Source organism: Brachycentrus maculatus, unplaced genomic scaffold, assembly GCF_059751285.1.
Source record: "Brachycentrus maculatus isolate JH-2025_06_01 unplaced genomic scaffold, ASM5975128v1 h1tg000306l, whole genome shotgun sequence".
NCBI lineage: Eukaryota > Metazoa > Arthropoda > Insecta > Trichoptera > Brachycentridae > Brachycentrus > Brachycentrus maculatus.
Window position 1 is genome coordinate 172,320 of NW_028281056.1, and position 27,832 is coordinate 200,151.

General features: G+C 33.9%; 2 protein-coding genes across 2 annotated transcripts; both read right to left on the reverse strand.

Moving 5' to 3' along the window:
- Nucleotides 1-731: 731 nt before the first annotated feature.
- On the reverse strand, nucleotides 732-10,562 carry LOC148304684 (uncharacterized). Its single transcript, XM_088267835.1, has 10 exons — nucleotides 10,284-10,562; nucleotides 9,348-9,520; nucleotides 9,169-9,234; nucleotides 8,247-8,387; nucleotides 6,894-7,157; nucleotides 5,872-6,016; nucleotides 5,212-5,353; nucleotides 4,545-4,746; nucleotides 2,659-2,788; nucleotides 732-1,196 (listed from the first exon to the last, which is right to left on the reverse strand). The coding sequence occupies exons 1-10, from the start codon at nucleotides 10,560-10,562 to the stop codon at nucleotides 732-734; spliced, it is 2,007 nt and encodes a 668-aa protein (XP_088123961.1).
- A 1,497-nt stretch (nucleotides 10,563-12,059) lies between these two features.
- LOC148304685 (uncharacterized) lies at nucleotides 12,060-21,892 on the reverse strand. Its single transcript, XM_088267887.1, has 9 exons — nucleotides 21,324-21,892; nucleotides 19,612-19,841; nucleotides 18,686-18,893; nucleotides 17,570-17,757; nucleotides 17,283-17,427; nucleotides 16,795-16,986; nucleotides 14,660-14,835; nucleotides 13,631-13,789; nucleotides 12,060-12,908 (listed from the first exon to the last, which is right to left on the reverse strand). Exons 1-9 carry the CDS (start codon nucleotides 21,780-21,782, stop codon nucleotides 12,707-12,709), a joined length of 1,959 nt encoding a protein of 652 aa, XP_088124013.1. The 5' UTR covers nucleotides 21,783-21,892; the 3' UTR covers nucleotides 12,060-12,706.
- Nucleotides 21,893-27,832: the final 5,940 nt, after the last annotated feature.

Below are 27,832 nucleotides of genomic sequence, written 5' to 3' on the forward strand. Positions count from 1 at the left end.
AAGTGATCACTTAAACAAGCCAAATGCCAGGTAACAATTATAGATGTCACATCTCAGGTTGAGACACCTGTTACATAGATATGTCATCTATAAGCTGAATTATCCAGTATCTGATCGAATAGATTAACAAAACAAAACAAATAAATTGTCAGCCCTGGTGTAATGGCTAGCTTGTGTAACTACCGTGCTGGAGGTCCCGAGTTCGATTCCCAGGGAGTGATGAAAATAAATATGAGTGATTATAATTTATATTTGAAGCACTAACTTTGTGATTTTCCATTTTATAATTAAAATGTAACTTTGTTTTAAAATCACTTTAAATATATGGTGATTTTAAAACAAAGATACATTTTAATTATAAATATGAGTGATTTTACACTCTTATATTTATTTAATGTTACCCTGAAGCACAGGAGTGATCACCTTGCCTTCGTGTAAGTAACAATCAAAACAACACTGCATCAATACGATGCAGTGCCCTATACACCACTGGGTGCAGATAAGGGTTTGAAGAAAAAAACATAAAAGTTATTTAGGATATTCTCTAGCATCTTCAAATTCAATACTATCATAATACAATGTCTGATAGAATAAATTAACAAAACTAAACAAAATTTAAAAAACTAAAAATTATTTAGTATATTCTCTAGCGTTTTCAAATTCAATACTATCATAATACAATGTCTCATAGAATAAATTAACAAACTAAACAAAATTTAAAAAACTAAATATTATTTAGGATATTCCCTAGCATCTTCGAATTCAGCACTATCATTATTTTTCGAATTGAGTAAAGGATCGTGGACTTGAATATTCATTCTAGACTCCGGCCGTAAGCTCCTCAACGCGTTGCTGACAGTCGGATGGTTGAACACCTTTTCCGACCACGATGAAGTCCTCTCGTTCTCTCTCTCCGGTTCTGTGTTGTTAAGCCCCCCTTCCATGATGGTGGCCAGGACAGAGCTAGCGTTGGACATGGTGGAGGTCCTCTTGGAGCGAAAGGATCGGGACTGGTGCAGGCGGCTGAGGATGGGGGAATTGTGGGTTTGAGTCCCGAGCAGGGCGGTTACCAGCTTGTCCAAGGCGGCGAGGTCTGCCGACGTGGTGCTGCCGCGTCGCGTCGGGCAGGTCTTGAAGGAAACCGATCGGCTGAGGGGGGGGTGGCAGATCGAAGAACCGAGAAGTTGGCGGGCAATCTAAATCATTTATTCAATAATTTATCAGATATATATATCAAGTGGTCAGGTTAGGAGTCGTAACAATCGGCGGGTATGTATATAATAAAAAATTTAAATTAATCAACACGCTTTAAAAAAATTGTACTGACATTAAATTGGTCATTTAAATGTTTAAAGGGGTATTTTCATTATGTTTATTGGATAATTATTAAATATTTTTAAAACCACAAGACAATCCGGCTGTCCAAATTCAGTAGAATCTACTTAGTCCAAAAATACAAAAAAAACGTACTACAAAAAATGTCCTTTACTGTGTTTTGAGTTTGGACAGCCGGATTAATAATAATAATAATAAAACCCTTATCCGCACCCCAATGGTGCATAGGGCACTGCGTCATATAAACGCAGTGTTATCTTGATCGTCTACACATGAAGGAAAGGTGATCAGCCCTCCGCTTCAGGTACCAGTCCAGGGTAATATTGAATAAATATGACAGTGAAAAAATCACTTATATTTATTTTACCCCCCTTGGGAATCGAACCCGGGACCTCCAGAACGGTAGCCGAGCGTGCTGACCATTACACTACGGAGGCGGACATTTAAGTTAAGGCACAATCAATTAATGAAAATTAATAAAATAAACAATTTCAGATAAAACTTGCAAATTTCGCGACCCCTGTTACAGTTTCATTTGTGTTACCATGGAGTTCACATGCTCTGTATTTTGTATTGGAAGCAGGGAACAAACAGCAGAGAAAACTTTGACACACTAGTTTTAGCGGCATTTTTACCAACATTACAAAATTGCATCTGTAAAAGTACATTATTACTGAATTGCTACTGCCCCTTAACCCTATATGAATATACAATTCAAACACTCAAGTATGTGCTTGTTGTGTCAATATGATGGTGTTACAAAAAATACCAGTAGATTTAAACATAATTGCTATTTAACCTCTAAAGTAGTAAGATATAAATGACATTTTAAAACATTGTTAAGTCGATAAAACATCTAACTAGCCGATAAATGATTTAATTGTATTGTGTCATCAATAGATGGCGTTGGCAGTCCAAATCCCGACATCTAAAAATATTCGAAAAATAATCCCTATACCCCAAACGTTGAGCCGTGGTATTCTATGGCCGCACAATTGAGGCAGTACGCACGGAGAACAGCTTTATAAAATATTTACAGTAAAGAATTCATTAACATGTGTATTTCATTGAATTCATAATTGCTAAGCAATTTTTGAATGATTTTATGAATACGCTTTGTTGGGTTAGCTTGCATTTGACATTATTTATGAACATTTCACCTTTACAATGACAAAAAAGTAAAATCTCCTAAAAATAAAAAAGTCACAAAAAAAGAAAAGATTTTAGTGAACTTTTGCTGCGGTATCCTATCTTAAAAGACTTTTAAGAGCTCATAATAAGCTCGTATTTCATTTAACTTTTTTATGTGTGATTACTTCTTACATTTTCTGGTCCATGTGTTTGATAGCTGACTCTCTTGACTTTTCTGAATGTATCATCATCTATGGCTTCTCTCACTGCCTCGTCCAGCCTGTCGCTTAGGTCATCCGAGGGAAGGTCTTCCATAATGAACCTAGAACGCAACACAGAACAACTTTTAACACATCTCATGGGGGGTCGATCTAGCATAAGTTAATGAGTGATACAGGCGTATTCCGCTCGTGTAGCGTATCAATCACGACACCATATAAATCATTTTAAAAAATTCAATATTTTCCATAAGAAAAGAAGAAACAAACACTCACCTATAATTTATATATTAATTTTAAATCAAACACAGATTTTTTGAGTCTACTAAGTTGTATTTTATTAACAAAAACACATAAAAAATTAATATTGTGACAATTGTTTCGCCTAGTTATGGCATTTTCAAATGAATGTGAAGATCAAATGTACTGACGGTCCTTATGTAGCTATACAATTCTAAGTGACAGTTTTAACATGTTTAGCAATAATTTATGGGAGACAACAGTAGGCGAAACAATTGTCACAATGTTAATTTTTTATATGTTTTTGTTAATAAAATACAACTTAGTAGACCCAAAAAGTCTGTGTTTGATTTAAAATTAAAACATAAAGTAAAATGGAGTTCTACAAATGAAACGCCAAATCAATAAATAATTCTCTTATAATATTATGATGTTTTGTTATTTATTGTTTCGGCATTCACTTTGCGGTAAGACATGATTAAATTATAAATAAAGCACTTGTTTTTAACCACTTGAGTATTATATTGTTATGAATAGTTTCGGAAGCTACAGATGCTTCCATTTACGGGTTTCCATTTACTAAGTTCATATTCAAACCCGTAGATGGAAGTATCTGTAGCTTCCGAAACTAGTCATAACAATTTAATACACAAGTGGTATAAAACAAGTGTTATTTATGATGTTTTTATGAATTAGTTTATAAAAATTATAAAGTGAACTCGTCATTTAACTACGCCACTAATAAGACAAACTATTGACAAAATCATCGCATGTTCCCAAGTTCAAACATAAAACAAAAGCAGAGATAAATTAACTATTTATTTTAAAGTAATGTTAGAAGTTGCCAGTAATTTATAATGTTTCCATCGTAAAATATTGTATTTATGGGCTGTTCAGTTTTAATCTAGTTAAGTAGGCCCTTGTGTATTTTGTTTGTCTATTCATATTTTGTCTATGGTCACAGACTCATGAGCAACCGCCAAGGTATTTTCTAGCTCATAGGTTCCCAAGATGAAGGCAAGGTGATCACTCCTGCACTTCAGGGACCAATCAAGGGTATAAAATCACTAATGATCATTTTCACCCCCCTCTGGGAATCGAACCCAGGACCTCTAGCATGGTAGCTAAACACGCTAACCATTACACCACGGAGACAGATATACTCTTAAATATACGGATATACTCTACATGTTACTTTACTCTTATAATAAAGTTTTAACAAAAATTTAACAGACGTCATATAAAGATGTCTATAAACCTTAACCCTTAAATGCATGATTTAAAATTATTTTAATTTAAAAAAAATCTCTGACAACAATCTATCATGTCAAGAAAGTACTCACAGCGCCATCTAGTTATAAAAGGCTGACTTAATTTTAACACCTAGGTGTTTGATGAATATGCAAGTGTGAATTATAACAATTCCAGGCGACTAAAGGATGTTTCAACTGATGTGAAATTGTTGTTGCGGAATTGCAACGGTATGCATTTAAGAGTTAAATACATATCACAATATAATAAGCAAAAACAGTCACCCACGTAATTGTGATCACAGTCTCCCGCAAATGGCGATTGGCGGACTGAGGACTGCAAAAAAAATTAGATGGCTAAAGATCTTACTCTTTCCTTTCCGCATCCTCTGCATTCCTCATGCTGCTGTTCCTGTTACCTTCCCGGACCAGGCCGATATCTCTCTGCCAGAACCTCCTGAGCTCCGGGCTGGAGGTGTACGGAGCCGCCACTTCCTTGATCTTCAGGACCATGATGGCCGTTATGAAGATGCAGATCACGTTGACAACTGTCAGGCAGGCACTCACTATGCCTTAGAAATGAAATGGAAACGTTCAAAATGTCCTAATAAAAGGTATTTGAATGTGCTTAATGATTATACCATACTACAAAGGTAGATATCTCAACATAAGTGAAGAATATGGTATATTTTATATATTAACACACTATGGACGGGAAAGGTATTTCTATCCGTTCGGTCGATTGATGCTTAAGGACGGGAAGGGTATTTTTACCTTCGTCTGTCTCATTTCAAAGTCAGAATAGAACAAATTACATATTCAATGTTTTTATATGAATATTATGTTCCAAACTCTTTGTTAAAGTTTTTATAATACGTACATAATTATCAAATATAATCACAGGCATAACCATTGGCAGGTTGGTCCTGTATATAGGAATGTGATAGGATAGGGTCCTGTATATAGAATGAAACATCTATCAACAAAAAAAAAACATAGATTTTTCATCTCAAGTTAAGACACCTATAAATAGTTACCATTGACAGCAAACTCAATTGGAATATAATCAGAGTAGAGGGGAACGTATGAGCTGTTTCCTGAGTAACTCTCTCCCTTGATATGGGGAATCTTGACCCCATCATATCTTAACCATATACAAGCCAAAGCCCAATATAATCCCTGGAAAAATATACAACTGTTAAAAAACAAAGACAATAAGCAGATTTTGAATTATATCACACATGAGTTCCAAATTTTTGAGTAGTGTGGTTGTCAATCATGGGTAGAATGGTAAATGGTACATGTTTAAAAGTGATCACTTAAACAGGCCTATAAAATAGGTTGTAAGCCCTCCATATTCTTTTTCATCTATGTTGAGATGTCAAAAATGTAATGTTTGTTCGTTCAAAATCTTAAATTTCCTTAAGTCATCGATTGCTAATATGCCTGTGACAGGTGTTTTTACCTGTGGCAGTAAACATACAATCTCTTTTTGTCCGCAATTTCAGCTCCATCTGTTTAACATATCGACAACAGAATATAAAAAAAATGTGTGCTGTCTCTTTTCTTTCTTTTCCATTTAAGCAGACTAAACCACAATAATTTGTGGCCAGATACAGCTAGTATTCAATAAACACTTCGTAATGAAAATAGCATAGATAAAATGCATTGAACGTCAACAAAAAAAAATAACTCACACAATTGACAACAGGTGGCAGTAGTGATGCAGAGATGGCGACACCAATCAGTGGTCCTGCACTGCCCTGTAATAGTGCTACGGCCACACCAGAGCCGGAAGTAAGTGCCCATAGTACGCCCATCCATAACGAGCGGACATTCCCCCTAAAAGATGACAAATTAATGGAATGTAATTAATGGAACTAATAGAAAAAGGATTAAACTAAACTAAATGCAGGCAAAATGTGATCTAATTTGCAGTAATAGTGTATATTCCCTGGTAAAAAAAATAATATATTCTAAGATACTATAATTGTATAATGCGCTGTTTTCTGAAGCAAACATCCCTGCGATCCAATAAACTTTTTTTTAAAACTAGTTTTGCAATCTAATAACAAAATGATAAAATGTATTTTTTTTAATAGATTAGATATTCCGAATTTGTGAACAAGTATTTAGACACTCAAAATGTAGATAAATTAACTGGTCAAGTTTTAAGTTAAAATAAATTGAATATTGTGTTTTCAAGTATTTCTTGAGTATGTGAATATAATCCAGGATTCGGACCGCACATACAAATGGAAAGAATCTCAGCTTAATAAAAGCTTTCCTCGTCCCACCATAGATGGCTATTGAGAACTCGTGCATATTGTGTTACGAGTTTGATCAATATATCTAGAAGATTCGAAAATTTTAGAAGTGTAGTTGACAATCACGGGTAGAATTGGTTAATGTTACCATTTGTAAAGTGATAACATAAACCAAGCTTAAGATGGTTGTAAGCCCAATGAATGCCCTGACATCCATATTCTTCTTCATCTATGTTGAGATGTCAAAAAATTATGTAAAATTTAAGGTTCGTCTTTTAGTCCGTAGCGTCTTACGAGCCACATTTGTGAACAAGTATTTGGATACACTCAAAATATTGCAGATAAAAAAGAGTCATGGCGCCTTTTCCTCTCTACCTACCCCTTAAATAGTTACTTGATCATTAGAAATAATTTATCAATTTATATCCATGACAATAAAACCAATTAAGTACCTCGATTTCATTTCTTCAGTTGGCCAATCCCCGAAACCCCACGGCATATCCGTGGTCCCGAGTATGAGTCCGAATATGAATCCAAACAGGCAGGATATCAGCATACCGACCACAAGGCTTCCCAGCCCGACCCACTGCAACTCCCGGTCAGCGATGATGGTACCAAAAGTTATAGACATCACAGGACCCATAAGCGGGGAAACCAACATAGCGGCGACTATGTTGGGGGAATTGTTTTCAACCAAACCCAAAGCGGCAAGGCAACTTAAAAAAAAAGAGTTTATTATTAAATAATGCATCCTAATATAATATGGCTACATAATGTGTGTGCCAGAGGACACCCATGCCGCGAATATCTTTACGACTTGTATGAGAATATGGGCTGTTCAACATATGAGGAGCTGAAGAGGGTGGCACATGATAGACCTGAATGGCGAAGGAGGTGTCAATTGTTGCTGAAAACCAATCCACAAGATTGCGACCACAGAAGAAGAATGAGTCTGGAATATTAATAAGCAGAATCATTAGTGAACCAAAGTTACACTTATGTAACATCATAATTGAATGTGCAAGGAATGTAAGTACGTTGGTGACACAGTGGTGATAACAACCTCCCGCAATTGTGAATATACCCGCATAGTCTGGCAAGCAGCATTCTAGATCTCTCCTAGAGGTCAGTCACTCACTTAGAATTGCTTAGTAACTTATATTTAGAATAAACCAAAGTCAAAGAACTAGCAATATTTTACTGATAGTCAACTACCACATTACCATACAACAGAACACGATATTAAATAATGAATAATTTCCATAGAACTTTTCTACAAAACATCCTACAGAGCCACACCGATAATACAGGCCGTATGGTTCATCTAAATAGGCATTCCAAGACAATCAAACATCATCCATATACTTTTCATAGACAATCCAATAAACAGAGCACTTTCTTAGTTTTGAAAGAAGTAGATCCCCATCTCGCATGATCGACCAACTTATCTTGTATATATCAACCCTTTAGCCAGATAGCTAGAAAATATGTTGGCGGTTGCTCGTGGATCCGTTACCATAGATAAAATGAATAGACAAATAAAAGAGACAAGGACCTGCTTAACCAGATTAAAACTTAACAGCCATAAATACAATATTTTGCAAGGGTAACATTGTAAATTACTGGCAACTTCTAACTTCTCTATAAAAGAAATAGTTAAAATTATCTCTGCTTTTGTCTTATGTATTAACTTGGTAATGGATTTTGTAAACGACCTGTCTGATTGGAGTTCCATAGTTGATTGACCTCATGTAAACAATACCCTCTGTAAATTTAAAATTAAAAAAACATTAATTACAACTCACTCTGCTGTAACAATAAGAAGAAGATAATCAAATGACATCTGTCCGCCACTTCTGACACCATCCACAACTTGTTTGACTGTTAATTTGGATCTAATTGACTCGACAAAACTCTTCCATCTCTTAGTCTCCTCTGAATTATTGCTAAAAAATAAATTCAATACGATAATTGATAAAATTTTATGTGCTTGCAAAAATTATACATAATATAATGACCAATGTGAAGGAAACCATTTAAAACAATTCTGCAGCACAAAGCTTGCTTTGTAGTAGACACATATAAATACATTAATAAAACCACACTTTCTGTTTTGACAAAATTAACACACTGTCTGCCTTCGTAGTTTGGTGGTCAGTGTGTTTGGCAACCATGCTGGAGGTTTCGGGTTTGATCCCCAAGGGTGTCAAAATAAATGATTTTTCACTCTAATATTTATTTAACATTACCCAGGGCTGGTACCTGGGTTGATCACCTTTCCTTCATGTATTTAATGATCAAGATGACAAAGCTTATATGCGATGAAGTGCCCTATACACCATTGGGTGCAGAAGAGAGTAAGAAGAAGAAGTAACTCACAACAACTTAAAAATATTATATACAACAACTCTTTGTCACCTAAATGCAAAACTATCCTAACTGCATATTAGGAAATTTTACAAAGGGCAATAAAACTTTTTAAAAGTGAGTTCTCTCAATCATTTAGTGGCATTTTGTTTTGAATATTTAGATCAATAATGTTTGAGTATTTATTAATGCAAGCTTTGGAACATTCTGCCCGACAATAAAATCAGTAGCAAAAAGAACACAATACGCAAGTAAAACAATATTGACTTGTATGAAACAAAGGATAGTTCCGTTGTCAGGTGATGTCTTTTTGCTACAAAAAATTACTTCTTTAATATGAATTAATTTTTATACGCTTACAAGATGATTTCTTCTTTTTCTGCATCAGTTTGTAAACTGGAGTATACAACGCTGCACGGTATCACACTGAAAAACAGATAAAATAAAATAGTGTTACCTATCGATTGGAAAAGTAGTAAAATTAAAAATACTGGTGAAAATGTAATATTTTAAATGATCAAATTTTAAAATGGGCATACCTCACAACTGAATTAAGTTTCCTCCCAATTCCTAACTCAGTTAGGCAATGTAGAAGATTTTCGCATGAATCGCCGGAAGGAACAGGAAATATGACTTCAAAATAGTTACCATCTTTATCAGCGCACCATACAACATGCTCCACATCTAGTTTTTTCAACAATTCATCCAAAATCTATATTAGAAATAAATATTTATTAAAATTCTAGACAAACTGAGAAAGTTAAATAAATAGTAACGCACAAAAAGTTAAGGGATAACTGGAGAAGAGTCATTACAACCCTCAGTAATGAAGAAGACAATATTTTTTTTTAATAACCTGTATTTTAGAGGCTTGTCTACAGGTATAGGTATAGGCATAGGGAAACATGACAAATACTAGACTAATATATCAATATTTTCATTCTGTATGTCAATATTTATTTTTTAAAAGAGTTATTTGTGAGGTAAATGCTAAATTTACACAGAATAAAAATCACACCGACACAGACGGTTCGAAATTAGCCTATGCTATTGAAAATAGGTATCAAACTGTGGTAGAGTGGGTTCGAACCGAGAAATTCTGACTCAAGTATCCGCGACACTAACCACGGGACCACAACCCGACACGAATTTATTTTGCAATTGGCGGGAATCGAACTAGTTACGCCACTTTTGCAGGTTGACAACTACACTTACCATCCCATGGCGCCTGCTGTGTGTGGTTTTTTTTTATAAAAAAAAATAAAACTATCTTTTCATGTGTTTTTTTATATTGTATCAAAAAATTACAATGACCAATACATTTTTAAATATTTTTAGAATGTTAATTAATTTTCTAAAAACTTCTAAAATAAAGATATTTGAAAGATTATAGAGACTCTAATACTTTATTTTTTGACCACTATCATATACACAGAGCTCACAAAATTAATAGTATTCAAAACAATTATCTGTACCTTTTCCATAGGAATGACCTCACTTTTATAATTTCTGTCATCACTCCTATAATTCCCTTGGATAAAAGTCCCCTCACTGAATCCCTGATTGGTATGGCCTTGATTCACCGTGATGGGTATCCGCTCCATTCTCTTGTCCCTCAATTCCACCTCGACCGTGAACAAATTCGCTGGACTCTTCGCAACCTCTGCATTCTTCATAAGCCTCTGGTCTCCGTAAAGAAGAACCTGCTCGTAATTTGCGGTGGGAACACAAACAACAAAAATGACACCAGCCATGTTGGAAACTCACACCAGACTGCTGTGAATAGTATTGACTAGATGACATCCAAACTAATTTAGAACTTGACATAGTTTAATTATCGACTAATATATTTTCAATTATCATATGCGCATCATTTCTAAGGTGAGTACTTGACGGTCGCATCACAGGAATAAGGTATTATGTTACACATTTGGCAGAATATTAACACATTACGTTTTTAAAACACACCTAGTGTGTGTGTCCATATGTACCATCTTCTTTGTGGTCAAGGCAAGTGCAGAGATTTTTTTTTTTTACTAACATAAATTGTATACATTTATTTAAATCACAATTATAAACATATTTAAAAAAAAATAAAATGCAGAAACTCACCAAGCCACCTTGTATGTCTTGTCGGTGGAGTTCTTTTTTAATACATTTTTATAGTTTTTCACCTAACCATTTAACCTAATAACCTAATAACCATTTCACCATTTTAAATTAATACACAAACAAAAAAGAGAGAAAAATTAAGAATACATATAAACATTTTACAATTTTCATAAAATTAACTCTTGATCATTTACCCATTCCATTATTTTCATGCCTGAATAACAGTTGTATTTAAAAAAATAAATCTGAGTACTGTTGATAATAGCATTTTTTTACATAAAGATTTGTCTTATCGTCAGAAAAATTTATTGCATTCGGACCATTCCAAAAGTGACATGGTTTTGCATAGTGAAAATGAGTCACATGCAATTGTGATTATAATTTTTTGTGATTTTCATTCATGTTGTTTCTATTTTGTTATTGTATCATTGCACTGTTATTTTTTAGTGATTTGGTGAAAATAATAACTGGTCCATTTCTATAAAATCGTTCTGTAAAAAGTTTACTATAGAATGTGTATTTAATATGGATTTTTGCTATGGTTTTTTTCAAATTAGCAGTTAATGTGTTAATAAATTTTAATAATCCATCAATCACACGCCATTCTTTAACACTTTCATTGCTATATATTCATAATATAATAAGGAATTTCGCATCATCCAAATACCAAATAAAAACAAAAGAAATAAAAAACAATTAAAAAAAACAATTTGCACATAAAACACGCCGGTGAGCATTCAGCTAAAATCATGTGTGGCCCTTGTACATCGCCTGATAGCAGTATAAAAAACATGTGTTACAAGTTCAGTCAATTTTATTTGTAAAATATATGCGGCAGGCTCAAGTATAACTGCCCAATACGTCGTAATCAAGAAAGTAAGTTCTTCAAATAGACACTGTTCACCAGTTACCAATGACTCCCATGTAATACAACACAGCGACCCTCACGGTGTCCTTGAAGAAGAAGAATAGTGATGGTCACCAGTGACCTCCATAGCATCCTCACCAACTGCTGGATACTAGTAACTCCACAGCGTCTTTGAAGAAACAAAATCCCATATACCTATGACCCCCATGGTATCTTTGAAGTAACACATAGGCAGTAACAGTAACCCTCCGAAATTATTAGAAGCAATAAAAAAAACACTTTTGTCAACGTATTATTTAATATGAAATATTTCGTAGAGTAGAGATAAATATTACTATTATATTTCTTACATCTTAAATTGTTACATGTAAATAATTATGAAGGTTTGTAACAATTTTTAAATAAATTTTTGTTAATAAAATTAGTATGGAAAATATATTAATTAAAATGGACAAAGTATCAAATAAAAACAATTTTAAAACTCTAAAATCGATAATTTTGTTTTCATGCCGAAATATACTTTATTTCACGGAGCCTGTATCACATAGACGAGATTTTTTTTACATTTTTCAAAGATTGACTGATTGTGCAATATTTTATAGAAAATTGTTAGATATCAATAAAAAGATATGCTAACAGATATAAATTCAAAATAATATGAAACCATTGGTATCTCCAATCTTCATGTCATAGAGCATTGGCTTTGCATATACAAATGCAAAATGTGCAGAAAATTTAAAAAAATTATCTATGTACAAATTCAGCATTTAAAAAAAACACTGTCAATAATAACAAGAATACAAATTGGATAATTGCATACGTGCATAAAATAATAATTTACATAAATTACGGGCCTTCACCGGAATGGAAATGGAACATTTTTTTCTTATGCATTATCCTACATTTCATGAAATGAAATTACTTATCTTCAACATAATTATTTCTCTTCTGGGTAGTGTCATACTGAGGATCGCTAACTGGAGTAATAATAAATTTAGTAGCATTCTTGGTGGAAGGCCTCGATCGACTCTTTCGACTGCCTTCAGCTTCCAATACCACAGGACTCTCTTTATCTTCCGGTAATCTGGAGTAATTGGACAAGTGATTGGCTGGAATACTCCTGGAATGTTAAATATTGCATTGTGTCTTCTTTCTTTCTCACCAGCACATGTTTATACTAAATCTGCATCATTCACTCCACACATTTTAAAAGACTTTATTTTATACCAAAAGCAGCATACTTTAAGGTGGTATGGACATGGGGAGCAAATGGATAACGAAAGAATGATTAAAAAAATATATGCGGCGAATGTGAGCGGGAGAACAGAACGAGGACGGCAGAAAAAGACTTGGCACAATCAGATCAATCAGAACCTAAAATCTGTTGGTGTCAAAAATCTGCATAATCAGAGGGCATGTATGACTAGAAGTATGGATGTGAAGGAGGCGGGAAGTGAATGTCAGGACAGAAGAGTGTGGTGTTCCGTCCTCTCTGCCTACCCCTGTAGTGGTAATATTAGTAGTAACATACTTTACTTTTCCAGTAGTAAGTTTTTTTTTAGTTTTTAATAAGAATTTCTCTTTTTCTAGTAGTAGATCATAGTACAATTTTTTTACAAAGAGACTAATAAAATTAACAAGAAAGCATTCACAATATGAATAAAAAACATGAAAACGTTCAAGATCTTGCTGCACTGGTCCGATCATACTCCTGAACAGATGTAAGTGTGATATAAAGGCACTGCTTTTTACAGGCAGAAAGAAGACTTCCCTACGCACAGCCAAGAGTAAGTATACACCAAAAAAACATATTAGTCTATTTTAAAATGCTGTTTTTCTCACAATCTTGGTTTCCTGAAGCTAGGTTCCTCGCTAAGTCGCCTGTATCTTCCACGAAGCTCATAAGCCGACGGTCTTTGCGTAGTCGCTGGTGCTGGAGACCAGGTCATGTGGCTGCAGGCTCCGAGTTTCAACCGTTCCAAAAATTCCGATTGGCTTATGCTGAAAATGCAATTTTAACATAGCATTATTTTCAAATAGAATTAGACTAAGTATCAGCAACTGGAAAATAATTTTGGTCTTAAAATTTACATTTATAAAATGTAATTTTAGACTGGTCTGCCTTCGTAGTGTAGTGGTAAGCGCATCTGGCTACCGTCCTGGAGGTCCCGGTTTCGATTCTCAGGGTGGTCAAAATAAATATGGGTGGTTTTCACTTGCACATTTACTCAATATCATCCTGGACTGGTACCTGCAGGGCAGGGCTGATCACCTTGTCTTCGTGTATAAAAAATCAAGATAACCTTATGTCCATATGATGCAGTGCCTGCCCTATGCAACATTGGGTGCATATTAGGGTTAGAAGAAGAATTTTTTTAAACTATAATCATTCGTAAAACAATAATTGAATCGGTGAAAATCAATGTATGACTGAATGAAATAAGAAAGGAATGTAAGGCCGAGTTTGGGATAGTTGTGGTTTAAACATTTTAAGCAAATGGATGACAAAGAGAATATATTGGGCAAATGAGAATGGGAGTACAGAATGAGGACCAAATCAATCAAAATTTGATGGTGTCAAAAGTCTACGTAACCAGAGGGCATGTTTGATTAGATGTAAGGATGTAACGTAAGCTAGAAGTGTAAGATATGTCAGACAGAAGAGTGTGGATTTATGTCCCCTCTGTCTACCCCTGCAGTAAAACGGCATGACGGTAGTAATGTAGTAGTAGCATTCTCTCAGATCCATAGATGTTTGGTCAGTGAACTAATGTACTTACTATGTAATATTGCTCGTACTTGGGCAATTGCGTACCTTGTTTGGAACCTAGAATTTTTATTTTCATTTTTATAATAAAAAATATCATTTACCGGAACGCTTCCCAAGCAACAGCCTGTTCTAGTGCACTTTCAAGACTGTGATGAACATTATTTTCCATTGCCGCCCCCTGCTCTTCGTTTAGCGTCTTGTTGAAATCCCTTGCCACCTTTATGTCATTCCGCCACAGTTGGTCATTAACCGAGTTTGCTGGAGCCACCTTCTTTATCTATAAACATAGTGGTAGGTGTGAGATTCTGTTGTTTAGAAGATGACTTGCAATAATGAGTGAGTAGGGAGATTTATTGTCAGATTTTACTATGTGCTAAATAATGTGTTACTAAGGAGAGCTATAATGGAATAATCTGATAAGGCAGAAAGAGACTTATATGATAACAGCCCACAGATGTCACTAGTGTCAGCCACAGAAATCTCTATACACAGAGGTCTCTGCACAAGATGGCCGACTGTCTATCAAAGTTTTTTTATAATTCCAACACACTACGCCTTCTCTTTTTCACCTCAGATCTTCTCACTGACTACATCTCACCAGCTCCATATCTTCATATCACATCCCTCAATCGTTTTACTTTACCATTTTACCATGATAATCATATTTTTAAGTAAATTCACACATTTCAATTTGATAAAGATTGATCACTGTCACTTAATAAATTCTTCTGATAAGTAACACTTTGTGGTCCACTTACTTATAAGTGTGTGTTTCTGAAGTTTCTGAAGTTAATGACAGTAATGGTGTGACTAACACGAGTGGCGATGTTTTATTTTGATCAGACAACATTATTTCTGCTTTCAAAATATTTGCTGGCACACCAAATGTAAAAATTACTTCACATAATTCATGCGGCGACAAAGAAAATAGCCCCAAGGGCTGATAAATTTAAAGGACACCGACATGCAAAGTGTTGAGTAGCTCTGTAAAAAAGACTGGCTGGGCAAGATAAAAACAACTTTGGCAAGAGGGAATACCAACTAATTTATTTTACAGAAGGTAGGTGTTTTGATAGATTTTTTTCCACCTCCGTGGTGTAATGGTTGGCGTATTTAGCTACAGTGCTGGGGGTACCAGATTCGATTCCCGGGAGGAGGGAGTGAAAATAAATATTAGTGATTTTACACACTAAAATCTATTTAATATAACCCTGGACTGGTCCTCGAAGCGCAGGAGTGATCACCTTGCCTTCGTGTAAGTAACGATCAAGATAACACTGCTTCAATCTGCAGTGTCCTATGCACCATTGGGTGCGGACAAGGGTTAGAAGAAGTTTTCAGCGATAAACTTATTCCTACCTAAACTAAATCACAAATGGAATCCATGCAAAACAAAATTGGTAAGTATGGGCCGTAATACTATAAATTTAGCATTTTATTGTGCTCATAACCAAAATAGGCATAATTACATCATAAATTGGCCAGTTACATTTATGCCAGTTGGATATTACCATAAAAGCCATGATGGTTCTTTATTTGTTGAATTTTTTTATTATTACAGCAATTACTATAAATACTTGATTTGCACAATTACCAAAATATGTATGTTACGTCCTAGAAATTATCATTGCAAAATAAAAATATAATAATCGGTCATGGAAACTAAAATAAACTAATCCAACATTCACAAACAAAAATGTGGACCCACTAAAAATATTTTTAGAAAAATTATGTTGGGCTATCCATAACTGACTCATGTGTTTATTTCGAGTTATGTGTTAGTTAAATTGATGGTGTATTATTTTGAAGAAAAAACAACATAAATGCAATATTAGGTGCCAGTCCAGGAAATAAGAATGAATATCTATAGTGAAAATACTTTATTAGTACCGTAGAATGGGGCTACTTGAACTTTGATGTGTTACTTGACCCCAGTGCAAAAAAAATTAAATCATGGTATCGATCATGACAATTAGTGTCACCGGTCAGGGAAACAATAAATCATGTCGATATGTTCATTATTGTAGACCAAATACGTTTTTTTTTTGTACTGGGCTCAAGTAACACATCAAAGTTCAAGTAGCCCCGTTCTATGGTACTTAAATAGCTAAAAAAATCGAATATTAATTTTTCATTTCTACATTGAGAATTTATTATGATGACAACAGCTAATAGAACAAGATTCACATCCAATAAATATCAGGTTTAAAAATAATTTTAAAAAATTATATATTACCATGTAAACCAAAATTCCAGCGACGAATATGCAAGCAATATTGACAACAGTCAAAAGCAAACTAACACATCCATTTGCAGCTAGTTCAAGAACTGGATTATCGGAATATATTTGTGTCTTCACAACGTTTGTAAATCGAGTGTTATCATTCAGAAAAATCAAGTGCACAAATGACATCGCCCATAGCAAACCCTGAAAACAAATATAAATCCACAATTTTGAGCCATAACAAAATATCCAAGACACCGCAAAACACATCTTGGAGCATTTGAAATAATATTCAAGTAATCATTTTAATATTAGGTGAATATTATCCATAATTTAATAGCAGAATATTCAAAAGTAAACACAAAAATCATATAATGAAATGCTTCTGTAACAATAGTTCACAATAATCAACTATATATATTACATTTTACAGTAATACTCTGTGATTATATTTATTGCTACATTTTAAATTTTAAATAAAACGTCAGATTTCAACTCACGGCGTTGACGGCAGGTGGCAGTAGTGAAGCAGAAATGGCAACTCCGACAAGCGATGCGGTGTTACCAGCCAAAACCGCAATGGCTACAGCTGCACCGGAAGGTATTGCTACAAGGGCACCTACCCACAAAGATCGAACATCACATCTGCAAAATAAAATGTTCAAGAATATAAATATTTAAATACCTTTAACACTTCGATAAAAAGCCATTCACGCCATTTGTTATGCAAAAATATATTTTTAAATACAAAAAAGTCTTATATTTATGTTTGCTGAAAAATGTATACCTTGAAGTAATTTCCATAGTTGGCCAATCTCCAACTCCATAATGTTCATTAATTCCACAGATGACCAGTCCGAACACAAAGCCCACAATCATAGCTACGACCAATCCAACTATTTCGTGAATTACTCCCATTCTCTGAAGGTTTCTGTCCTGGATAGCTGTACCGAATGTAGCCGCCATTATAGGACCCTAAAATTTAATTTCAAAATGGTATCATTCAACCCTTCATGCGTCTACAAAGGATGCTTTTGTTCAAAGTAAGCATGACAAGTGGTGTACCATATTTTAACATTTTTATTTCAGTCTAATATCTTAACCCAGGGTAGTGAAATTGTAATATACTCTTATGACTTAACTGGTGAACCTTTTGTGTCCGCGCATTGCAGGAGCCTGGACCTATCCGACATCGCATCCGTGTTAGTTCATAAGGAATTCTTGTGAGAGGTTGTATCATACATGATAAAAATATTAAAGAAATTGATAAAATAAATCAAGGTAAGACACAAAATGCCGAACCATCTTCAAATGTAACGGAAGGCCTGTTGACGAGAGTCAACAGTCAGGCCTCTCCTGAGAAGTTTAAAGTGGTTTCCTCCCAGCAACGAGCAAATACTGAGATGTTCCCACGTTAGATTATCCCTTCTGTTCCCAACACAAATTAAAATAAAATTTTATATTAACTAGAAGAAACGAAAATCCACTTTTTGATCCATACACCCTGTGCATATAAGCAAAGTAAATAATATATTCAACTCCCATCTAAAAAAAACCTTAATGTCTTTTCTCTCGACCAAAATCAAAATATCCTATTAAGAAAACTACTCCGTAAGCCAGCAATTCGCAGAATTGAAAAAAGTGACATGTTTACATAAAGGAATATTATAATTCCTTTTTTTTAAGATTATTGCTATGTGCGGATAATGTTCGGTAGCAAAACGTGGCTTCACATATTTAGGAAAGACTCAACCGAAAAAAACAAACCCACAGTTTTTGCACGGCTTACTTATGTGTGTGGCATTACTCGAAATTAGCCATTCCCTCATTAGATTACAGCTATGGTTATTAGCAACGTGTTCAATTTAATTCCTTATAGTTAACATACATAATGCCGACTTACCATCAATGGAGATATGAGCATGCTAGCTACGAGAATGACGGTGCTGTTTTCAGCGAGCCCTATAGCAGCAGACAAGGCGGCCACGATCAGCAAGAAGAAGAAGTCGAAGGTCAGGGCCGCTTCCGCGCGCATCTGCTCTGCTACTTGGGTCACTGTCAGTCTGGACCTGACTGATCGTACGAATGTATTCCAAGCAGAATCTTTTATTCTGCAAATGAAAAAGTACGACATGTCAAACTTTAAATGAATCTGTTGATTTGGCATTTAATTTGTAGAACTCCATTTTAATTTATGTATTAATTTTTAAATCAAACACAGATCTTTTGAGTCTACTAAGTTTAAGAACTTAGTAGACTCAAAAAATCTGTGTTTGATTTAAAAATTAATACATAATAACCCTGGGCTGGAATCACAGTGTTAAGTTAACGTGTTAACTAGTACAGTGGTTGACTACCAACTATCCACGGGTAATTGAATTTCCCACTACGACATTTTGAATTACAGACCGAGAATATATGTGATGTTTATTTTTTTTTAATAAAATTAATTATTTATTAAAAATGACAAAAAAAATTTAAAAGGAACGTGATTTTTTAAAACATCTTTATTTTGTAAAATAAATTTGTATTTACACATACATGTATATATTTTATTTTATGAAAATATTTTTTACCCAGTTTCTCAAAAGGTTGCCGATCACTGAACCAGTGTATTACTTCTTTACTCCTATGCGGTAAAAAAGGAACCAAATATGCATTCACTAATTTTATTTTTGGTGTCAATACCTTCCAGACAATACTGAACATCAACCGGTTTTAAAATGCCAAGTTTTACCGTCGTAATTTTTACGCTAGTTTAGTATTCTAGGGTTAAATTCAAACTATTGTAGTTAGTAGGTGTATATTATTTTAGGTTGTAATATTCACTCCTGCGCGTCCACTTTGCCCCCCTCTCCGCCGTAGTGCAGCGCGCACGGCAGCACGCTTAGCGCGCTGGCGGCGCGCGCGCCCACGCCGCAGGCGCGCAGGGCGAGCAGCGCGCGCTCACAGCGTGCGCCGCCCTGCACGCCAAACACGAGCTGCGCGTGCGTGGCGCGCGCGTCCGACGACCACGCGCTGGCCGACACGCCGAGGCTGGAAAGGGTCTTTTCCACCATCTGAAAATAAATGAAAATATACAGTAAAACCTCGATATAACGGACATCTACGAGTATTTCAATGTTCCGCATTTTTTTCTGTTCAAGGTTCATCAGCCAAATTAAGAAATTTCAGAGGTACACCTAAGAAAAAAAACGAGTTTATTTAATATTGATTTATTATAAAAATATAATGCGAAAACATATAATATCATAACACAGTGTATTCAATATCTTCACAAAACTAGACGTTTTTTCCGCGGCACACCAACTAACCACCACGGTACACAAGTGTACCGCGGCACACACTTTGCGGAACAATGCTCTATTTAACGAACTTCGGATAAGGGACAAAAAACCTGGTCAAATAAAAAACGTCCTGTTATGAAACTAGGAGTACAGTAAAACCCCCTTTAACGTTGAGATATGTCCCACATTATCAGATGTAATGTTGGAAGTGGTTAATTTTTATAATAGTATTTTTACATTTTTACCAGCGGATAAGACTGAAATGAGTCATTTAAAATTAAAATACTATTTAAAAACATTAACCTCTTACAACGTTTCCATTTATAACGCGGTACCTATCTCAACGTTATAGGGGGGTTTACCGTATTTACCTCAGCGAGGCAAAAAGTACAAGAATTTTTTTTTGCGTTTTAAGATTTTTTAAATGTCAATCCTTTGACGATCGGAATATTAAGCTGAATGATACAAGGTCTATTATATTCACGGAGTTCGAAATAAGTGGCATATAAAAGTCAAAAAGTGGTTTTCACTCTCATAGTATTTCTTTAATATCACCCAGGGCAATCGTATTTATCGTAATTATTTAATAGCATAAGCGCAGGACTGGTCACCTTGCCTTCGTGCAATTAATGATCAAGTTAACAACTGCGTCGATACGATGCAGTGCTCTGTGCACCATTATGTGCGGTTGAGGGTTAGAAGAATTTGTTATGTGATCAGTGCATAAAAAGTATTATTATTATAGCCCCTTCTTACCCTGTTACAAAAACATAATACGTTTGAAATTAAATAGCGTCAAGGATTCAATTTCCGTCAATCAAAAAATACAATATGTTCACGTTTTTCTGTATATTTTTCATTATTTTATTCCCTACCTGCATACAAACCATTATTGATAAAATTACATTATGGGAATCAGGTAAAATATGGAACGGGCCATATAATATGGTACATGTGACAATTTAACATAATACATACTCGTACTATGCAACCAAGACAAATGGTGTTTCAATGCAAAAATTTATACATTTTAGTATTATGTGAAAATAGATATCTTTATGCCAAATATAATGAAATGATTGTATTAACACAGTCTCCTGAACTGGCCACCCTCTAGTATAATTGATTATCTGTATAAATACGTATAAATTTAATTTAAGTAAGGGCAAATGTATAAGAATTAATAAATTGATATACCCAATTCTAGAATACTTCTTATGGCACTACTAAAAAAATGCCAACATTAAAACTTACCTTCTCCATTGGAATGTCATCCAAGGCGTCCTCGATTTCCAGATCCGCATGTTGCGATCCAGGACTTCCGCCGATCGACTTATCTTCCTTCTTCAAATCCACCAAATAACCCTTCAAACTCTTGCAAGCTTTCTGCTTTACTTTTAAACCCTGGTTCGTCTCTTCGAAAGCTTTATTTACGCAATTGGAGTCCTGATTGATAGGAATATTTTCTGCAGAGGTGATTTTGACTTCAGGCGACTTCGAATGATTCTTTTTATTCGATTCTGGGATCTCTTTGATATCAATATTAAACGAATCAGCACTTTGTCTTTTTACACTTAATTTAGAATTACGGAGCTCATTTTCAATTTTGACGGACACTGTTTCGGGTACACTCTCCAAGACTTTAGATCCATTTTTTAATTCTTTTTCGTGCTCCGGTTTTGGGACAGTTACAACAAAAAGAAACGCTTCCATTTTTAATAACAAAACACCAAAATCAAACTAAAACAAAGCAATTAAAATAACGTTTTTGAAAATTTATTCATACATAATATGAAAACCGTTTGATTGAATTTGATTCTCAATGTCTGACCACAGCACAGTACGAATCTTTTCAGACTGATACGATACGATTTTTCGTGTAATGTTCCAGTGTTCATAGAATTCCTTTGTAAATGCAATTATTGTTACGAGTTGAAGAAGGTACGTGTTAGCTTACGGTCGGGCATGTCTCTCTATAATTTCATAATACAGGTGTAATCCATCATTTCACAAATACCATGAAATTGATGTAATCACGTTATGTGTGCGAATATTATAATCCTATTACATTAAATCCAATATTAAAAATAAAATTTAAAGAAATAACAAAGTGCATCTTTGGATATTTAAGAACTAAATATTTTAATAACTAAAGGAGCATTTATATTATGTTTCGAACATTTATCATACATTGTTTTCATTCAGCATTTAGTATACTTTCATTTATGCTTCGCTTCCATATACTAGGGTTGGAACCAGGACTCCGTTGTGCATTCCCAGTTTAGCTTTTGTTGATAGGCTTTAATTTGCTGATTTCAGTGCACCATTCACTATGTTCCCAGCATTCACTCTCCTTTTTATATATTTATCAATATTTCATTTAATATATCATATCAATATATTTCATATTATTCCTTTTTATTTCATTTTTATAACTAAACATGAAATCTCAAAATATTACCTTACTTTTATTAATTGATTTAATTCTAGTAAATTTACAAATACAGCCACAACTCTAAATATTGAATAATAATTAAACTTATGTATATGTTCAGTGAAATAGGTTATTATTACCTTTTGTCTTATTTTAAAGTTACATTTTAGTGTCTTATTATATGTATACATAAATATTTCTATTTCATACTATATTTGTAGGCCAAAGTGATTCCTAAGTAAAAATTGTGTCGGGTTGTGGTCCCGTGGTTAGTGTCGCGGACTCTTAAGTCAGAGTTAAGTCAGAATCCACTCTATCAAAAATTGATACCTATTTCTAATAATGAGGCGCTTAGGCTCACAGAAATAGTTTGAAATAATAATATTTGTGTAAATAATAAAACACAAATATTTCTCTTTAAAAAAATAGGAAATAAGTTGTAGTAGAGTGGTCTCGGACCTAGAAACTCTGACTCAGAACACGCGACGCTAACCATAGGACTTCAATAGTAGATTAAACCCAGTAAAACCCAATTAAATCAGTATAATCACCCGAATTAATAAATCACAAATAGTTTTTCAATAATCGCGAGATAATCAGTTGACATTTGTTCATCTTATCTTTATTTTAATTCTTCAAAAATATTTTTGTAGGTTGACACGTGTATGTAACACGTGGCTTGAATCGCAAGGGTCATTGAACTCGGCCCCTATTGCATTGGGGTGTGCAATCTGCATATAGTATAGGTACATACTAAAAATGCAATATTTAATGTACCCGATGATGTAATACTATCCGACCATACGAATCACAAAGGGAGCAATAATTCTTAACAATCAAGAAAACAAATTATTTAATATTAAATTCATATTCATGATTGAAATACGGAGCTATACATTTTTTTCAGAAAAAATAGTATGGTTTAGGAATATAGTATGAGGTTTAAATATTTGTGTTTATAAGACTCAAAAATTAACTTTAAAAAAGTTAAAGATAAAAAGTTATAATACTCTATTTCACTAAACATCTGCAAAGGTATGATTATCATTAAGTATTTAAAGCTGAGACCGTATTAAATTTACTGGAATAAATCCCGAAATTAATCTACATATAAAAAAATGTAATATTTTGAGATAGATTAATATTATCCACTGACACTTCGTGATGGAATTGCATTTTTAATATATTATTAGATTAAAACCAATATTTTTAGCTTTTTCACATTATTTTTATTTGACTAGCGACCGGGTTTCGTCGTTACCGACATCATCAGACTGGTGAGAGGATATACAAATTGTTATGTTATATATAAAACAAGGCAGGAGTTGATAACCAACAAGGCAGGTTAGGATGATGTCGGTAACGACGAAACCCGGTCGCTGGTCAAATAAAAATAAAGTGGAAAAGCTAAAAATATTGGTTTTAATGTAATAATATATTTTGAGATTTTATATCCAGTTTTTTTATTAATGTAAAATACAAGAAAATATGAATTTTATATAATTGAGTAGTCCTGCGCTTCAGGTACCAGTCCAAGGTAAAAAAAAAAGACATTTGAAACCTTCAAATCGAAATTGAACAAGACACCTCCAGTATGGTTCCCAAATGTGCTATTTACTGCACAGTGAAGACGAATGCTATACTATAGAGCAAAACTTATCTACACTACGTAGTTAGTGCATTTACTTCCGTACGTAATCTCAAACCCGAACTCAAAAACTGAAGATAATTTATTCATCTAAACGTGTTTTTTTCAATATCAGTAAGTGCGTTTAGTATGCAAGAATAATATTCTAAAACATACATAATTAGAAGTAAATATTTTTATGCAGATCTATATTATCCACTGACACTTCGTGATGGAATTGCATTTTTAATTTATTATTAGATTAAAACCAATATTTTTAGCTTTTCCACTTTTTTATTTGACCAGCGACCGGGTTTCGTCGTTACCGACATCATCAGACTGGTCAATGATGTCTGATGATGTCGGTAACGACGAAACCCGGTAGCTGGTCAAATAAAAAAGTGGAAAAGCTAAAAATATTGGTTTTAATCTAATAATAATTTTTTATGCAGTTTTAATAAAGTTTTTTAAGTTGATATTTTCATATAAAAATAACATAGTTTTAGCACAAAATTATTGAAATGTGGGCTTTTAAAAATAAGTGAGATGAGTTACGTCACCGATGACGATGCAAAGTGTAGGACGATAAAGATCATAATAAAAATAAACAAATCCGAAAATATTCAATATTTTGGTCTAGTCGCGGTCTTGAGAGAGCCAAAGATATACAAGATAAAAGAGATATAGTATATACTGGTGAATGAGACTAGGCATTCTATATTTTACCTCTTTTATTGATAATGCGACGAGACAGAATGCTGAAAAAAAGCACTAAAATTTACATTAAACAATTTTTGGAGACGGTTTTATTTTTCAACAGAAATGGGCGAGGAAGATTTCATTTTAATCTGGTGTTAAATTTTTAAATGGGATCATGATTCGAGTTACAGAAATATCGGGGGATAATTTGATATTTTTAAAATAATTTTTAGGACATTGGATTATTCACCCTACAGATGGTACGAGTATAACAATATGACTATATATTAAAGGTATATGTCCTAGCTTGAGTGATCACCAAAGCCAGCCAAAAATACCGTGTTGTTAGCCCTGGAATGCTTAGATTTCTACTTCTTCCATATAAAATAACGTATATTCGCTCACTCTTTTCAACAACGTCATATATCAAAAATCGTCAATTTTCAATTGTGTGTGTTTTCGGAATGCCCAGAAAATGTACTATATCGCAGCAAAAGCGGCATATTTTTAACTTAATATTTACCCGCTACAGGGCAGAAAGTGTTGTTTTTGCATTTTGAAGAAAATGTATGTTTTAATATTTTTTTAAATAAACCAACTATTTATCAAATGGAGAAAAAAACATTCAGGTTTTACCTAAAAAGATCTGTTGCACAGTGAAAAGTTCAATAAGGCTTGATATTTATTTTTAATAAATTTTAATATATTTTTAAACTTTATAAAATCAAGTTTTTTATATGACGTTGTTGAAAGGAGTGAGCGAATATATCATTAGTAAATTACTGTCTCTCAGGATTCATTGCTAAAAAAAACCCTGGCAGCACATTCTTTTATGATGGCAATTCGATAAAAACTGTGAACATTATAATTATTGTTGTATATTTGACGAATCTTCAAAAAAAATACTTGTGTTTTGAGATTTTGCTAATTTACATACTAATTCCATGACAGACTCTTTTTGAGTTGACAAATTGAAATATTAAAAAAGAAAAATCAAAAATAAGTCTATACCACCCCTGACTTCAATACATATTTTCCCTTAATTTCGTCATATTATTCCATTCTAAAAAATATTTATTAGTCATCGTGCGAAAATATTATGATTAGGCTCCGATCTCTGACATTTTGAGGTTATGTAACAACGTGACCAACCTCGATTGAATAACAAGGAAAAATAATCTCATTTTGGACAAACAAATAAGAAGATGTTAATAAAAAAGTAAAATGTTTTCTCGAGTTAAATTTAAAAGTTGTTTCTGTGGATTTTGCCTTTTCTGTACGTGTGAAAGCGCTTCCTTGGTGGAGGTTGTTGCCCATTTTCACCACCGTCGCCAGCGTGGCGCTAGTGTATTCCAGTGGTGACCAACCTTTAGCATACCATGCGCCAATTTTTTACAGAGTTCATACGTCATACAACTCGAGCACGGTTTTACCTTCTTATTTCACCTTTGTGGGTGTAATTAAGGTCAGGGATGGGATCTGCTTAGTGGAGTTTAAAGAATAACTCAATAACGCAAATCATTTCATCAATCAACTGCATTAAAAAAGACATGTTGATTGGAGCACCAATTTACAATAGTTAGAAATAATATCTTTCACGAGAGGGTGATGGGTGTCGTGGAACCCACTTGTGGTGTTACAGCTGGCCGTGACTCGTTGGTGAAGATAACATAGAATTGTTAACACAAGTTGCTTGTGATGAGAGAGAAAGAGATAGCTCCGAGCGAGATGAAGCCCTCAGAGCGAAATCAGCCTAGAATTTGGAGTTGTCTGCCCTCTCTGTTCACACAAACAAATAAAAAAATGTGGTTTAAAACATTTCGTAAGAAAGTATACTTGTTGACATAATGGCCTTTTTTAAATGATAAATATTTGTGTTTTTTTTTTATTTACACAAATATTTCAATTTCATACTATTTTTAAGCCTAAGCGGCTCATTATTAGAAATAGGTATCAAATTGTGGTAGAGTAGGTTCGAACCGAGAAACACTGACTTAAGACTCCGCGAGAGTAACCACGGGACCACAACCCGACACACTAAATAATAAATAGTTAAATAGTTCAATTATTGTAAAGATATAAAAAAATTGATTTAAATTTCTGTTAAGAAGCCATTTAAAAAAAACTGGGTACAAGTATGCAATGCGCCACTTCTAATCATCTTCTCCACCACGTTTGGCGCATGCGCCACAGTTTGGCCACCCCTGGTGTAATCCATACTCTATACTCCATAGAGCCGCCTTCGAGAAGCAGAAAATTCGAGGAGAACGTATAGGGAAATGTAATATGATACCTTTCCACAAGGGACAAATATTCTTGACAATTGTTACAAATGAATCGGTCTGGTTTTATCGCTTACATAAACATATACAGATTCCTTATCAAGAGCATAATAAACAAAGATATTTAAAGAAAAGCCATGAGTGAAGAGCTAAACAGATATGATATGATAAAACATACAAGCAAATATAAGATTTTATTTTATTTTATTTTATTTGTTCGATAATTGAACAGCTTTACATTAAAAAATACATAGCAAAAAAATATTTACATTAACAATAACCTATGACGGTCGTCAGCCCCGTAAATGCTCAGACTTCCATATTCTTCTTCATCTTTGATGAGATGTCAAAAAATAATACATTAATAATAATAAACATTACATTACATAAACAAAAAAAGTTACATTAATAATAATAAAGCCAATTACAATTCCACTTGTATGTTATAATTACTATTAAAACATTAAGAGATAAAAAAGAAGAAAAAAAGTGAAGAGTGGGAGTGTGTCTGTGAGGAAAGGAGTAAGGGGGCGTAAGGGTAAAGTATAAAAAATTGAATATGCAGGAAGGAAAAGGAAAGGAGAGGAATTAATGAGAGTGGTTAAAGGATTTTTTATACGCAACAAGATACGACGAACTCATCATTAGCATAATATAAGAGAAGATAGAAGTCAAAAGTGGAAGAGGAAGAAGAAAGTCGTGAAGTGTTTCTTTTTTTTAG

Excerpts from the sequence above, each read along its gene's own strand:
- LOC148304685 (XM_088267887.1), bottom strand. The coding sequence starts at position 21,782 with ATGGAAGCGTTTCTTTTTGTTGTAACTGTCCCAAAACCGGAGCACGAA. Across the intron at positions 16,987-17,282 it reads TGCCACCTGCCGTCAACGCC|GGTTTGCTATGGGCGATGTC; the intron begins GTGAGTTGAAAT and ends ATTTGTTTTCAG. Across the intron at positions 13,790-14,659 it reads GTTGCTTGGGAAGCGTTCCG|CATAAGCCAATCGGAATTTT; the intron begins GTAAATGATATT and ends TTGCATTTTCAG.
- LOC148304684 (XM_088267835.1), bottom strand. The coding sequence starts at position 10,562 with ATGGCTGGTGTCATTTTTGTTGTTTGTGTTCCCACCGCAAATTACGAG. Across the intron at positions 7,158-8,246 it reads CTTCTTATTGTTACAGCAGA|TTGCCTTGCCGCTTTGGGTT; the intron begins GTGAGTTGTAAT and ends TTTTTTTTTAAG. Across the intron at positions 1,197-2,658 it reads AAACACATGGACCAGAAAAT|ATTGCCCGCCAACTTCTCGG; the intron begins GTAAGAAGTAAT and ends TAAATGATTTAG.